This window comes from Sphaerodactylus townsendi, linkage group LG04, assembly GCF_021028975.2.
Source record: "Sphaerodactylus townsendi isolate TG3544 linkage group LG04, MPM_Stown_v2.3, whole genome shotgun sequence".
Classification (NCBI taxonomy): domain Eukaryota; kingdom Metazoa; phylum Chordata; class Lepidosauria; order Squamata; family Sphaerodactylidae; genus Sphaerodactylus; species Sphaerodactylus townsendi.
The window spans coordinates 95,453,057-95,466,737 of NC_059428.1; the positions used below are offsets into that span (position 1 = coordinate 95,453,057).

General features: G+C 42.3%; 1 protein-coding gene across 5 annotated transcripts in view; it reads left to right on the top strand.

Moving 5' to 3' along the window:
• ATP10A (ATPase phospholipid transporting 10A (putative)) overlaps nucleotides 1-13,681 on the top strand; it is a 150,715-nt gene that overhangs the window by 115,376 nt on the left and 21,658 nt on the right. For 3 of the 5 annotated variants that reach the window (XM_048495305.1, XM_048495306.1, XM_048495304.1), the window contains 5 exons: nucleotides 791-1,352; nucleotides 4,668-4,771; nucleotides 4,941-5,067; nucleotides 9,577-9,761; nucleotides 10,959-11,271. In XM_048495305.1, the coding sequence (XP_048351262.1) occupies nucleotides 791-1,352; nucleotides 4,668-4,771; nucleotides 4,941-5,067; nucleotides 9,577-9,761; nucleotides 10,959-11,271 (1,291 nt within the window). Of the gene's footprint in view, nucleotides 1-790; nucleotides 1,353-4,667; nucleotides 4,772-4,940; nucleotides 5,068-9,576; nucleotides 9,762-10,958; nucleotides 11,272-13,681 lie in introns of those variants that run through there. The other 2 variants (XM_048495307.1, XM_048495308.1) reach the window with 2 other exon arrangements.

A 13,681-nucleotide genomic window follows, 5' to 3' on the forward strand; every position in this document is an offset into this window, starting at 1 on the left:
TGGTGGCAACTGCTGCCAAAGCAACATTTTAAAAAATCTGCACAGCCAATCAAATCTCCAATAGTCAGTCAGAAGCTGTGCTGGACAAAAGCCCCACCTGGCCCAACCCACCTCCTAACAACATTTGGCAGATGCCAGAAAAGGTGTCAGTGGGCACCATGGTGTCCATGGGTACCATGTTGAGGACCCCTGGCTTAAGATAAGTTGCCCCCGATTCCCTTCCCCATTGGTAGTATCATCTTTGAAGGTGTTGATGACATTTGAGGTACCCATTTACATCTTGGATCCATGTTAGGATGTTGGGGGGGGAGGCAGCAGTGGCGATGAGGAGGAGTTAAGAGCTCACATGTATCTAATCTAGAGAAGGAACTGGGTTTTGATTCCCCAGCTCTGCCGCCCTGAGCTGTGGAGAAACTTCTCACAGGGAGTGGGAATTCAACCCTATTAGCCTGTGCACTCCCACACACGCCAGCTGGGTGACCTTGGGCTAGTCACAGCTCTTCTGAGCTCTCTCAGCCCCACCCACCTCACATGGTGTTTGTTGTGAGGGGGGAAGGGCAAGGAGATTGTAAGCCCCTTTGAGTCTCCTACAGGACAGAAAGGGGGGATATAAATCCAAACTCTTATTATTATTATTATTATTATCCCTAGAAAACTGCATTTGTTTGTTTTTATTCGGACACCTCAGAATCGTAGCCAATATGTGTTTTGCTAGTTTGTGCTGTTAGATATGCATGTCCTACATTCCTCACCTCTTTTTCTTCATGATGATTGGTTTTTGTTTCCCAAGGTTAGAATCAGATATGAGCTGAAATCTCCAGTGAAGACCATAGAGGACTTCATTAGAAAGCTGACGCCCAGCCGCCTGACCTCCAGCTCTAACAACAGCAGCTCCTCAAGCCTGGCTACCAGCAAATCAGCACATCGAGCTGGTTCTAGCATTATTTCATCAGCATCTACAGATAGTACTCTACTAAAACTGGAAGAAAAACTAGCTAACTCTTCCCAGATTAATAATAACGGTTATAGTTCGCAGCAGACTAAATGGACACTGGGAAATGAACCCGGAGAGGGAGAACTGCGTTATGAGGCTGAGAGTCCTGATGAAGCTGCCCTTGTCTATGCAGCTAGAGCATATGACTGTGCTTTGGTTGGGAGGCTGCCTGACCAGGTATCCATAGAACTACCTCACCTGGGGAGATTAACCTTTGAACTCTTACACATTCTAGGCTTTGACTCCATCCGGAAGAGAATGTCTGTGGTGGTCAGGCATCCTCTTACCGATGAAATAAATGTTTATACCAAAGGTGCGGACTCAGTTATTATGGATCTTCTCCTGCCCTGTTCATCAGGTATAATTTATTCTTTATTCTTTTATTCTCTTCTTTTCTTAAACAGAGCTACCTGCAGCTTGTCAGTCCATGGGTTTCAATAGAATTAGACAGGTGTAACTCTGTTTAGGATTGCACTGAAAACTGAAACTCCCAAAGTTAATGTAAGGAGCAAATTCAGTTTTGTTGTGACCTGACTGGACAACTGTTACACTGGAATGGGTCGCCGGAAAATTAATAGAATTGACAAACTAGAATTAGGCTAGACATTTATACCCAAATATTGGGATCCTAATCTAATGCCTTCCAGTTTGAACCTCATACCAAAGAACTAGAAAGCCCCATCCAGAGACCTCGGTGGTAGGATGCTACACAGTTTCAGCACCCCACCACCTCCAGGAGGGCTTCTCCAGCAGTTCGGGAGGCAAGCGAAACAAAAGCATCTCTATGAGCTTCACGCCACCCCAAAGGGGTGATGTAAGCCTGAAACACCAATGCCAGCTTTTCTGGCTGCCGAGGCCAGGAGGGAAGCCAACTAACCCTCCCCACCCCACCCCCAGAACATCTTTGTCCATGCCAGCACAGCTTTTTGCAGTAACGGGCCTGGAGACAAGTAACAGCTTTGGGGTCAGGTGCCATGGAGCTGTGCAGTGCCCAGCCACCCAGGTAAGTTGCCCTTCATTGGCACATTTGCCCCCTGCACCGGTGGAGTGGGCACCCATGCCAGCACAAGGATGTGCTGACTCCAGAGGCAGATTCGCCTCCCCTCTGGATTGTGCTACCCTTTTATTAACTAGAGAACAAAGGGATCCACTTCTGTCAAATAAGAGAGCTACAAGTGGGGATATTAGTGGAAATTTTGAAAGAGGAGGTAATTAATTATGAGCAGACTTCTAGCTGTGAATAGAAAGTTTCAGTTTTTAATTGAAAAGCATCTCAAAGATATATGAGCATGCTGTGAACCAGAAGAGACCTTTAATTGCTGCTTATTTTAATCAGTTGGATGTAAAGATAATCTGTTTTAGCTTTATCATAATTTCTGCTATCTAGCAGATTTTTTTCCCATTTGCAGAGATTTTTCCCCCACTATTTGAAAAGTAAATGACTCTAAATCCATAAAAATGAGGTGTCCCTATAGACTTTTTCTCATTAATAAAATATAGTGCTGAAATGACAGTTGCATTTCAAGATTGCTAGTCAAATCTGATTATTTCTTCTGACACTGCACGGTGGGTTTCTCTGCAATTTAATCCTGTAATTTACAGGAAATGTTGATTTCAGCATAAATATTGGTTCATAATTACTTTTAATTTTACTGAAAATTGCTGGAGTGAATCACCTTGGAAAGATTTTGCTTCTGCAGTGTTTGTTTAATAAAATAGAGAAATATGCAAGTTAGGGCCTTTTTTGTCTTTTTAGCAACATAAGCCAGAGCTGAACCACAGAATAAAGAATTGCTTGTCATTTTAGCAACAGAAAATAAGCTTGACCTTTCTGAAGAGGCTACTTATACCATGTAATGTAAGAATTGCATCTCTGAGTGCTTTTGTTTCTACGGTGCTGCTGATACAAGAGTTATGATGCCAGAAAGTCTCTAATACAAGTTTATTAAGATTTGTGTTCATATTATGCACATGCAAGCATTCATCACACCATAACAGAATCTGATACATCGGGGGTATATTCTTGACTGTTCTTGCCCTGAATAATCCTCATTGTATGATTAACATTCTAGTATTCATTTTTATTTATTTAACTTGTTTTTACTTCTCATAGTTTACTGAGACTGAAAGCAGCCTACTAAAGATTTTTTTAAATCTATGGCCCCTTCCACACACACAAAATAATGCGTTTTCAAACCACTTTCACAACTGTTTGCAAGTGGATTTTGCTATTCCGCACAGCTTCAAAGAGCACTGAAAACAGTTTGAAAGTGCATTATTCTGCATGTGCGGAATGAGCCTATGATACAAAATACATTTAAACAAAGCAGCCCTGAAAACACAAGCCGTAGCAGTTTTTCTCCTATGTGCTAAAAGCCCATACTCCAGATCAAGTTGCAAAATTCCCAGTGAGCTTGATCTTCACTGTTCTCCATACTTCCTCCCTCCAGTTTTTATTTTCTTTTGCTAAAATATTTTAAATTTGTTCAAGCAGTGAAACTTAAAGCTCCACTGCAGCCCAGCAATCAAAAGGTTTGTGAAGTTGGATGTCTGAAGTGTATCTTCTGCCATTGCTTCATACTGAAGCTTTTGGTAATAGGCGACAGTTGGGGCAGGGGTCAGGGAATTGAAGGCCATTTCATAATTACTTTTGGGAATACTGCAGAAGATCTGATACTTGACAACTTTATCCTACAGTAATGCACAGGTTTTGCTGATTTCTGTATTGGTGAAATATCTGCATAGCCTGTTTGATGAGAAGTGATACTGAGACCAAACAAATAACCACTTTCAGTTCTGTTTAAAACATCATGTCTACTGCCCAGTTCCTCAGCTGTAAAATCAGAGTAATAGTTATTTTCATAGGGGCATAAACAAGGTAGAAATTGTAAAACATTTGCAAAGTTCAAAGCTCCATAAATGATAAACAGTGATTGCTGAAGTATATTTGTATAATTTATTGTGAATTAATTATTAATTATAGTTAATTATGGTTTGTTAATATTTTATATTTCGCTTAACAGCAATTTTGATTTGTTAATGTTTTGCCATAATAAATGCTTGCTTATTAAATGAAATAAATTAACCAATTTAAGGACTGTGTATATTCTGTGGTTGAGCAAAATTAATGAAATACAGCCTCCCCAAACTGACATCACTTGCTCACCAATGTTACCATTACTGGTTATGCCCAGCACAGCAGTGAACGAGCTATTGAGTTCTGGTGGCACCAGGAGATGCTATTCATTTGATCTTTCCAAAGCACTCTGTATCAATTGATAGACATAATAGGACTGTAATTTCTGGCAAAGCTGAGACTTGTTCAATTTGCCACAACAACTGCATTGCACTTGGCAATTTTATGTGCAACATTGTGGCTGTTCACATCTGTAAAAATGGAATGTTTTTTAAAAAAATGAAAGAATGAGTGAATATTTAAAATATTGTATTCCACTGGCACTTGCAGTACCTTGAAAAGGAAGTGAAAATTAGGTGCTACACACACAACTGTTTCCCAGCAGAAAGCTTTGTAGAGTTTCCTGTGGGATGCTAGCATTGTCAGAAAGACATGTTTGTAAAGCTGTATTTCATAAAAAGGAAACAATGGGATTATTCATTTTAAGACTGGCACATTTTTATTTTAAGAGTTTTACTTTTCTTTACTTACTTCCAGATGCCCTTAGAGACAAGCATCAAAAGAAAATCCGAAGTAAAACGCAAAATTTTCTTAATCTTTATGCTGCTGACGGACTGAGAACATTGTGCATTGCAAAGAAAGTAAGCACAGGCCACCTCCTAAATGGGTTTTCTGGGGAGGGCTTTTCATTTTCATTGGGGGAGGGTGCTTACTCAGCACAGCATTGGGTACACTGAAGCCCATTTGATTTTTGTTGATTCTGTTAATAGACCTGCTTTCCCTTCAATATTTCTTTTTCCCTTTCAACAGGTGCTGAGCAAGGAAGACTATGCTTGCTGGTTAAAAAGTCACATTGAAGCAGAATCTGCTATTGACAACCGGGAAGAGCTTCTGTTTCAGTCAGCAACTTGCTTGGAGACCGATCTGCATCTCCTAGGTAACAAAAGCATTGCATCAAAAAACACAAAGAGTGTGTGATTCAGAATCCCCCAGTGCGTTTACCATCCCCCCTATGGAATTTGTTACTAAGCAGGAGGTTTGTCAATGACGACTTACGGCTGCCATGATGCTGTAAAGATCTGGAATGTAATTGATGCAAACATATGCCCGGTTCAGGCCCATCACTGTCCCATAGAGCTGACCTGCATAAGCACTGACTGATTTGGTTTAACTGGTGACCATAGCTAGAGTCCAGGTAGGCAGTAGACAATATTTTAAAGGGAACTGAAAGTGGTTATTTGTTTTGTCCCAGTATCACTTGTCATCAAACAGGCTCTGCAGATATTTGACCAATACAAAAATCAGCACATGTCCTTTGCTATTTACTTGTGTTGAGTTCGCATCTGTGTTGAGCCTGTATTGGTAGAAATCGGGAATCTTCGTGATCCCTCAAGATCTGCAAGGATCAGGCTGCTTAAATCATTTATCTAATCCCCACCTTGGGGGGCGGGGATCTCCACCAACACAGAGCTAGCATTCCAGTTTCTGCAAACTCAGGACAAACCCTGGGTTTGGCGTTGAGGAGAAACTAGGGCAGCGTTTCATCGCGACGTGGCATTAAAATGGCTGACCTGGAGGCGAGGTAAGCACGCCGTCTCCAGGCCGCTTCGGTATTCAAGATCGGGGCACAGCTGCAGCGCCAGCCGCGCCACCCTGGCGCCGCCCGCCCAGCTGAAGCCGGCGTTTCCCACAGAGCCGCCTTCCCAGCTCTTTTTGATGGCTTGTAGCGCCGCCGATGAAGCCGCTGCAGCGAGCGGGCAGCAGCTTCCGCGGCACCTCCCCACCTTCGGCACTACCTTGTACGGGTCCTTTCTGGCGTCGCCCTGAAAGCCTGGGGACCTTATACCCACAATGGGCCAGAGGGCGTGTCCCGAAACTCCTCGGGCGACGCCGAGGCTCTTTCATTCGGGGACATGCTCAGGCTGGTCGGCCGGAGCGCCGGTGCTCCGATGGCGCCCGAGCTGCCCGTTACTGTTCCCAGGAGCCGTCGTGCGGACTGACGTCCCAAAGCGTCGCTGGATTATCGGCGTCGGAAACGCCAACCCGGCCATTTCCGCCTTCGTGCGGAAACGGCCTATGTGAAGTACATAAAATAAAATTGAATGGCTAAACAAAAAAATCTGAGCCATAACAGCAATGACTGTGCATGGATAAACATCATTAAAAGCTGCTGGATTACCCCAGTAATGTGCCTGACAATGGAAGGAGGGATAGAAGGAGGAAGCAAGACTGGGGGAAAATGAATGAATGGCAGGAGAGAGCACAGATTGAGGTGGGAGAATGAGAATAGGGCTGGTAAGGGTGTGAATGGGAGCAGCTTGAACTTCAAAAGGTGGTGGAGAAAATCAGGAGCTGGAGACACTGGAGATGATCGAGCCAGACAGGAAAATCTGAGGCACAGCAAGCAGTGAAGAGAGAGGCTGAGAGACAGTGGGAGAGGTATGTGGAGAGGCAACAGGAGGGAGAGGTATGTGGAGAGGAAATGCCTCTCTCCTTTCAATCTCTTTGGGGAACCCTCTTAAATATATAAAAAAAACAAATATACCCTCTTTTTATATATATATTTTATATATATATATCCCAAACTAAGAATTTGCCAATTTACTGTAAGAAAGCATGTCTTGCTGGTATCTTAGAGCTAAACTAGATGGGACATCATCTGCAGGTCCAACCTGTAGCTTGCCACCATCATTTTAAAATGCCACAAAGGCCTGATCAGGCCTGCAGCACAGCAGGCTGAGGCACTCTTTTCTCATTCCCCACCCCCACCCCCAAACTCACACACATCAGCCTTTTCTAGTGAAAAAACAGCTGTGGGGACTTGTGTTGAAAGGCACTGAGGGGAACAAAAATGCCTCAGCCTGCCATGCTGTGAGCCCTAGCATGATTGGGCCACTGTGACATTTTAAATAACTTTAGAATGGCAGCGGCATCCATAGATTGAACCTTTGGGTGCTGTCACGTCCAATTCAGTCTTGAAGGGTTTGCCTAGCAAGTGTGGAATCATATCTCCAGTGTGGAATTTGTCTACTAAACATTTCAAGGTTTTGATGCACATTTAAGCTTGCAAGGGGCTAACAGTACCTGCCTTGCAAATGTTTGTTATGAACAATTGACATTTTATAATGAAACAGATTTTGAGTAAAAAGGAGCAAGGGATTTTCAAGCCTTTCCACCCCCACCAATGTTTTGAATTGGTTAGGGATGGAAAAGCCACATTCAAAAGGCAGTTTGGAACAGAGGAATGTCAGGTGAGGAAACAGTTGCATGTCCTCTTCCCTTCCTGCCCCCATACTAATCTTCTTCTCCAAATCCAATCAAGTCTAACTTTTAAAGCTAGTGCTGGGCAGGGGCTTCTTTGTGTGCATTTCAGTATAATTTATAGTTGGCCTGTCAGCCTCCTAGCTACCTCCAGATTGCCCTCCTTGGCAACAAATAGGCTCACTGGGTCAACAACGTGTCTGATCCAGCAAAGCAGTTCTTAATTTTTGCTTGGAGATTTACTTTTATGAGCACAGAAGACTCGTCTGCAATATCAAGGTCACCCCAGAATATTTTGGAAGGGGTGATATCAGCTTTGTTATTCTCTATCTTGAAAGTGTTCATTCCCCCGAGGGTGAGCTCATGTGAAAATGCTTGAAGAAGCTGGATCTGTAGCACTCATTCTGAAAAAGAGAGAGAGAGAGAGAGAATTGCCTGTGATCTCTAGTGTTGGTAAATACATATAGTGCATTATAAATGCTAAACACAATGATATAGTTTGTGGTGTTAGAGTCCCTGAAGTACAATAAAATCTTAAATATCTATTCTGCCTTAAGCAGTTTCTTTGTGTTGGCCCAGACAACTGGGACCTCACTAATGAAAAGAAAAAGCTGTGCCACTGTTGACTTTGGGTGTACATATGAACCTTCGTGAATTAAAGCTTTCTTGAACACAGCTGGATAAATAAAAACAGACTCCTGTCAAAAATCCACCATCTGTTTTGCCAATTAAGGCCTGAGCTGCCTGCTTATAAACTAAGGGACTGAATGTAGACAGATCAACTGTCACAAGCTGCAATGTTGGAGAAAAAAACCTGAGGAATAAAAAGACTTTCTTTGCCAACTCCACAAGCAAAGGCAATATTACTGTTTCTAGTGGCATTTTCCCATTTTACTTTTTTCTGCTCGTCTTAAAATTATAAACAGGGGGAGACAGGACAAATGGTTGATCACACAGATCTGTGCAATGTGAGGTAGTCTGTCTGCCTGTGCTTGTGTAATTCTGAGGCAACTGGCAATTGTCTCAAAACTAGTCTGTCAAACAATTGCCTCATACTTAAGTTCTAACCACTCACAGAACTTAAGTTAAAAATCTCATGACGTCTGGCTAAGAAGGTAAAAGCAACACCTGCCTTTGTCCTGAGAAAGAATATTTTTGTTCAATTTATTTTATGTATTATGTTTTAGTTCCCACTATAGCTTGAGCATACCACCACCCCACCCCAATTTTGATTTCACAGCAATCTGTGTATTAGGTTAGAGTGAGGCAATGTGAGTCACTCTGGGTCACCCAGTAAGTTTCACAGTACAATGAGAGGTTGGGCCCAGGGTTCAAACTAAGTTGGGTGCAAGTAAGTTTTTTTTAAATTAAGCTTCCCAAGTATTCTCATAAGTTGATAGTGGCTGGCTGACTTGAGCAAGTGTCATAGCTAGTTCGCAGTGGTTCTCAACCTTCCTAATGCCACGACCCTTTAATACAGTTCCTCATGTTGTGGTGACCCCCAACCCTAACATTTATCCATTCTACAGATGGGGAACACTGATGCAGAGAGTCTTAGGCGACCCCTGTGGAAGGGTTGTTCGACCCCCAAAGGGGTCACGACCCACAGGTTGAGAACCACAGAGTGTTGAGTAAGCACCTGTGATGTTTCCTGAAAGTGCCTGAGGCCTCTTTCTGCCTCATGGTCTCTTGTTCTCTGCTTGAGGCACAATGAAATCTAGGATGGCCAAGCTCACACTTGGATGAAAGTGTACTTCATGAGAGACTAACAAAGTTCTAGTCTCTAACCCACAGTTCTCAGGTTTCAAATATTACATGATACAAAGGAGAATACATGAGTAGAGAGAAAGGGGACTGGATGCTGGGCCTCTCTCTCACTGTAGGCATGACTCTTAGACCGTCATGGTTATGGGCAAATTATTTGGAATATTTCTTTCTGAAAATTCAGTGCCATCCTTCATGCACAGTTGAGATACATAATACCCTTTAACCCTCCTGCTCTAAATTGCCTGGATGGTCTATATATGTTTATCAAAATAACTGAAAAGATGAATTGATGTTACATTTCTGCTCAGTACGTAGTACTTAATGGCATATTATGCATAGGGATAATGGTTTGAAACCCAACAGATTACAAATAATGCTGTAAAGCCCTAACATTCTTGTCATTTCATTGTGTGGTCAGGAGCAACTGGCATTGAGGACCGTTTGCAGGATGGAGTCCCAGAGACCATTGCAAACTTGCGCAAAGCTGGGCTGCAGATATGGGTTCTAACTGGAGATAAGCAAGAAACCGCCATCAATATTGCCTATGCTTGCAAGCTACTGGATCATGATGAGGAAATCATTACCTTAAATGCTGATTCACCGGTATGATGAAAATGTTGCATGGCATCAGGCCTGCATGTCCAGTGGACTTTGGGTTATAAGTGTCATACCAGTCATGTACAGCTGCTTGCAAAGATCTTGAAATGAAATTTTTCTGCCTCCTGGGAAACTGAGCTACATTGCCAGTGTGCCTTGGGTGTCCTGGAGTACGTTTGCTCAAACCTTCGATTATTTTCTGCCTATCTGATATTGGAAAATGACAAGAGAAAGGGCAGGCTAGTCTGCTCAACTCTTGGTAAGCTGTAATGTACGATTAGTAGACTCTGTTCAGTTTCTGGGTCAGAGGTTGTACACACCTGGTATGCATACTCAAATATTTTGGCATACCCTACAGCTGTGGGTTAGTTTGGCTTGCCTGTGGCAGCTCTGAAAGGTTTTAGCATTATTTTCTTTTTTTCCCCCATTAGTTTAAAAAGTCTCTGCAGAAAAAGTTTCGGTCCTGCAACAGGTTGAACACACCCTCCTAATCAGTCTTAATATTGAATACTTCGACTTGGACCCTGCAGTAAATCTCTGCTGGCAGAATGGATTTCTGACAGCACAGTTTCTTGCCTTCTTCCTCCTGCTGCAACCCAAAATCCTCAAATGTCGCTCCTGGGAGCCAGGGAGCCTCCATGAACAGCATGGGGGAGATCTGGAGGTTTGAAACAAGCTTGGAATCAGCAAAATCACCCCTCCATTCACATTCCTGTTAGTTGGACCCAGCCAGGCGTTCTTGCCTAGTTCTCCTCCTCCCTAACCCACACGGCTTCTATACATGCAAGATCCCATGTTCCCCAGCATAACCTTTTTGCCCACTCAAAAAATGGCCCCTGCTTCCTTAGAAAAGCCAGCTGAATCCAGCCCTCTGGAAAATTTCCACGTCCATTACCTGAAGTCAGTTATTCATGATTGTTTATGCGTCTGTCTGTGAAAACTCACTTATACTAGCTATATTCGTATCCAAAGAGAATTTGGTGCATAGCATATGGAGGAGATCCACCATGTGAACTGAAAGGGAATGTAAGCTGCTAGATCCGAGACTTATGGAACTCTATTAAATAAGACAGATAAGACAAGCATTGCTTCAAAATCTTGCTTAAGGTTGGCAAATGAGATCTATCAGTTGATTCTGCCAATGTGTACTTTAAAATTATTTTTCTTATTTATTGTTTGTTTGTTTTTTCTTCTTTTTTGCAGGAAATGTGTGCTACATTGCTAGAACAGCACTTGCACTGTATAGAGTCTAAATGTCCAATTGAAAAATCTTCTCAGAACACAGCAGCTAAGTTTATACCTCTCTACATGCCATCATCTTCAGAAAATCCCAACTTGGGCTTAGTGATTGATGGAAGGACGCTGGCCTATGCCTTAGACACAGCCCTCAAAGACAAATTTCTTTTGCTTGCCAAGAGATTTCGCTCTGTGTTGTGTTGTCGCTCTACTCCAATTCAGAAGGGAATGGTGGTGAAGTTGGTCAGAGACAAACTCAAAACAATGACATTGGCAATAGGTACTTCAGCTTAACTGTTATTGGTTTTGTACTAATACAAATAAAGAGAATGAATGGTTTTATTCAGATAGAATCACCCTTCCCTCCAAGGCACTTTGAGTTAGACTAGAGCTAATGTTTCTCTTCTGCTAAATGAGGAAACTTCAACTGTAGGAACAGAACAGAAGAATTCCTATGTCCAAAGGAAGATTCTTTTCCTACCAGAAGAAAACTAGTGGATCTAACAGAGATAAGCCCCATTTTTACATTTGTTGCTTTCATTTAACTGAATGTTCTGCATTGATGTTAATGTACAATCAGTTAATCTAATCCTTCAATAAGTGATGGACTAAAAATCAAAACGTAAGCAAAATGGCAGTTTAACCAGGATGCCCCTTTGGGGAATTTTTTTCCAATTTGCCAGGAAAGTCATATAGAATTTTAAAAGGGTTTTGATATCTTCCTAACCATTGGCTGACCTACTGTGATGTTATAGAAGCCTAGTTGTACCATTGCTCTGTATCACTTTCATTTTCCTCTCTCCTGTGCAAAGTGGTTATCTCACTTCCTAGAGCAGAGAGACAGTCAAATTCCTCCTTCCCCTCTGCAGTGATCAAAGAAGGGAAGAGCATGTTTTGTTTCCACATATCTCCTACTGACTTGTCCTGGTTAAGTAAAATGTTAGCATTTTTTTTCAAATTCCTAATTCAAGGATCTCTTTCCCAAAATGCATTTCAGGACTAGGATACTTTACAAATTATGACACAACTGTTTAGCAAAGCTTTGTTATTCATTAGGATGAACCACATAATTCCACTAAAGAATTTCCATGTGAATAGCATGGTGTAGTGGTTAAGAGCAGGTGGATTCTAAACTGGAGAACCGGGTTTGATTCCCCATTCCTCCAGCTGAGTGACAGAGGCTTATCTGGTGAACCAGATATGTTTCCGCACTCCTACAGTCCTGCTGGGTGACCTTGGGCTAGTCACAGTTCTTTGGAACTCTCTCAGCCCCATCTACCTCACAAGGTGTCTTGTTGTGGGGAAATGAAGGGAAAGGTGCTTGAGGGAAAGACTTTAAGTCTCCTTACAGGAGAGAAAGGTGGGGCATAAATCCAAATTCCTCCTCCTCCTCTTCTCATACTTGGGCCTGGTGTTCTTTTCAGCATCAAATTAGCTTGTGGAACTGGAGAAAAGTCAGTTTCTACCATGACAAGCATGGTTTGCTTGTCAGTGACCTATAAATAGTGGACCTGAAGGAATTCTGTAGACCCTGTTGCCTCAAAAATTGATGACAGTCTGGAAATAGGGATTTAATCTGCAACCGCAAGAAAACAATGGCTTTTTAGGAGGGAAATTACACACGATTTCTCATGTAAAATTTGGGCCATTTTCTGCACTAAAAGCAGAGGCAAATGGAAATGGTTTGCCGGTTTTGTGTATCAGATGATAACTTGATCTGTTCCATCACAATCTAAGCAGAGTGCAGCGTGGCAAGCCAAGAAGTCAACTGTAGCAGATGTAAAATCGCCAGCATTCTCTGGCTATCCACCCCCACCTCCCAGAAGTAGAAAGTGTACTTGCACTTCATAAGCAGAGATCTGAGAATTACACAGTCTAATGCAAAGAGAATCTGGATTGCAAGGAAAAGAACACTCCTCTTCTGTCTAATTGCTTTAGCTTCACAGAGGAAACAGACAAGGGAAATTGCTTTTGCATGCATTTCTCTTCACTGTTTTTTTCCCATGGAAAAAATACCCTCTTAGGCACATCGTTATTGATGGATGGAGAGATACAGAAGCAAAAGGCTGCGGTGAGAATACCTTATTTTGAAAGATTATATCATAAGGGCAGAAGGGCTGTGGAACAACAGCTACAACCAAAGGACAGGACATTTGCTTTGACTGTCTACTTAAGATAAGAACCTGAAGTTCTGGTATGTTCCTGCCACAGTAGTTAGACCTGTTCACAGCAGTGATGCTGACTGTAATGTTGTTACATCTTGAGTAACACCAATTCTCAGTTCCGTCCGACATTCTGCTGTTCAGCTACCACAGATCACAAAACTTCTGCTCCAGGCTTCCAGATCTAGCTCAAGCAAACGCAGCAAGATGACTAGAAACTTGCTTATTCTGTACAGTGAAGGCAGAGAAGTTCAGAATTCCACATTCAGTGCAATGTTCTTTATTACCTAGTGCACAAAATACAGAACCATATTCTTTATATTATATCTCTCCTTATAGTTCCAGTTTGCCAGGTACTGTGCAAGATAAAAGTTTCCATTTTTTCCCCTCTGCTGGCCAATGGATGATAAATTGGCTATAGATAACACACATGTCCCTGCCATTTAGACCTCATTTGACAAATCTTCACGTATTAACTCTCAATTAATTTGGGTTGGCATGGAGTACATACCTAGATAAGTAAACATA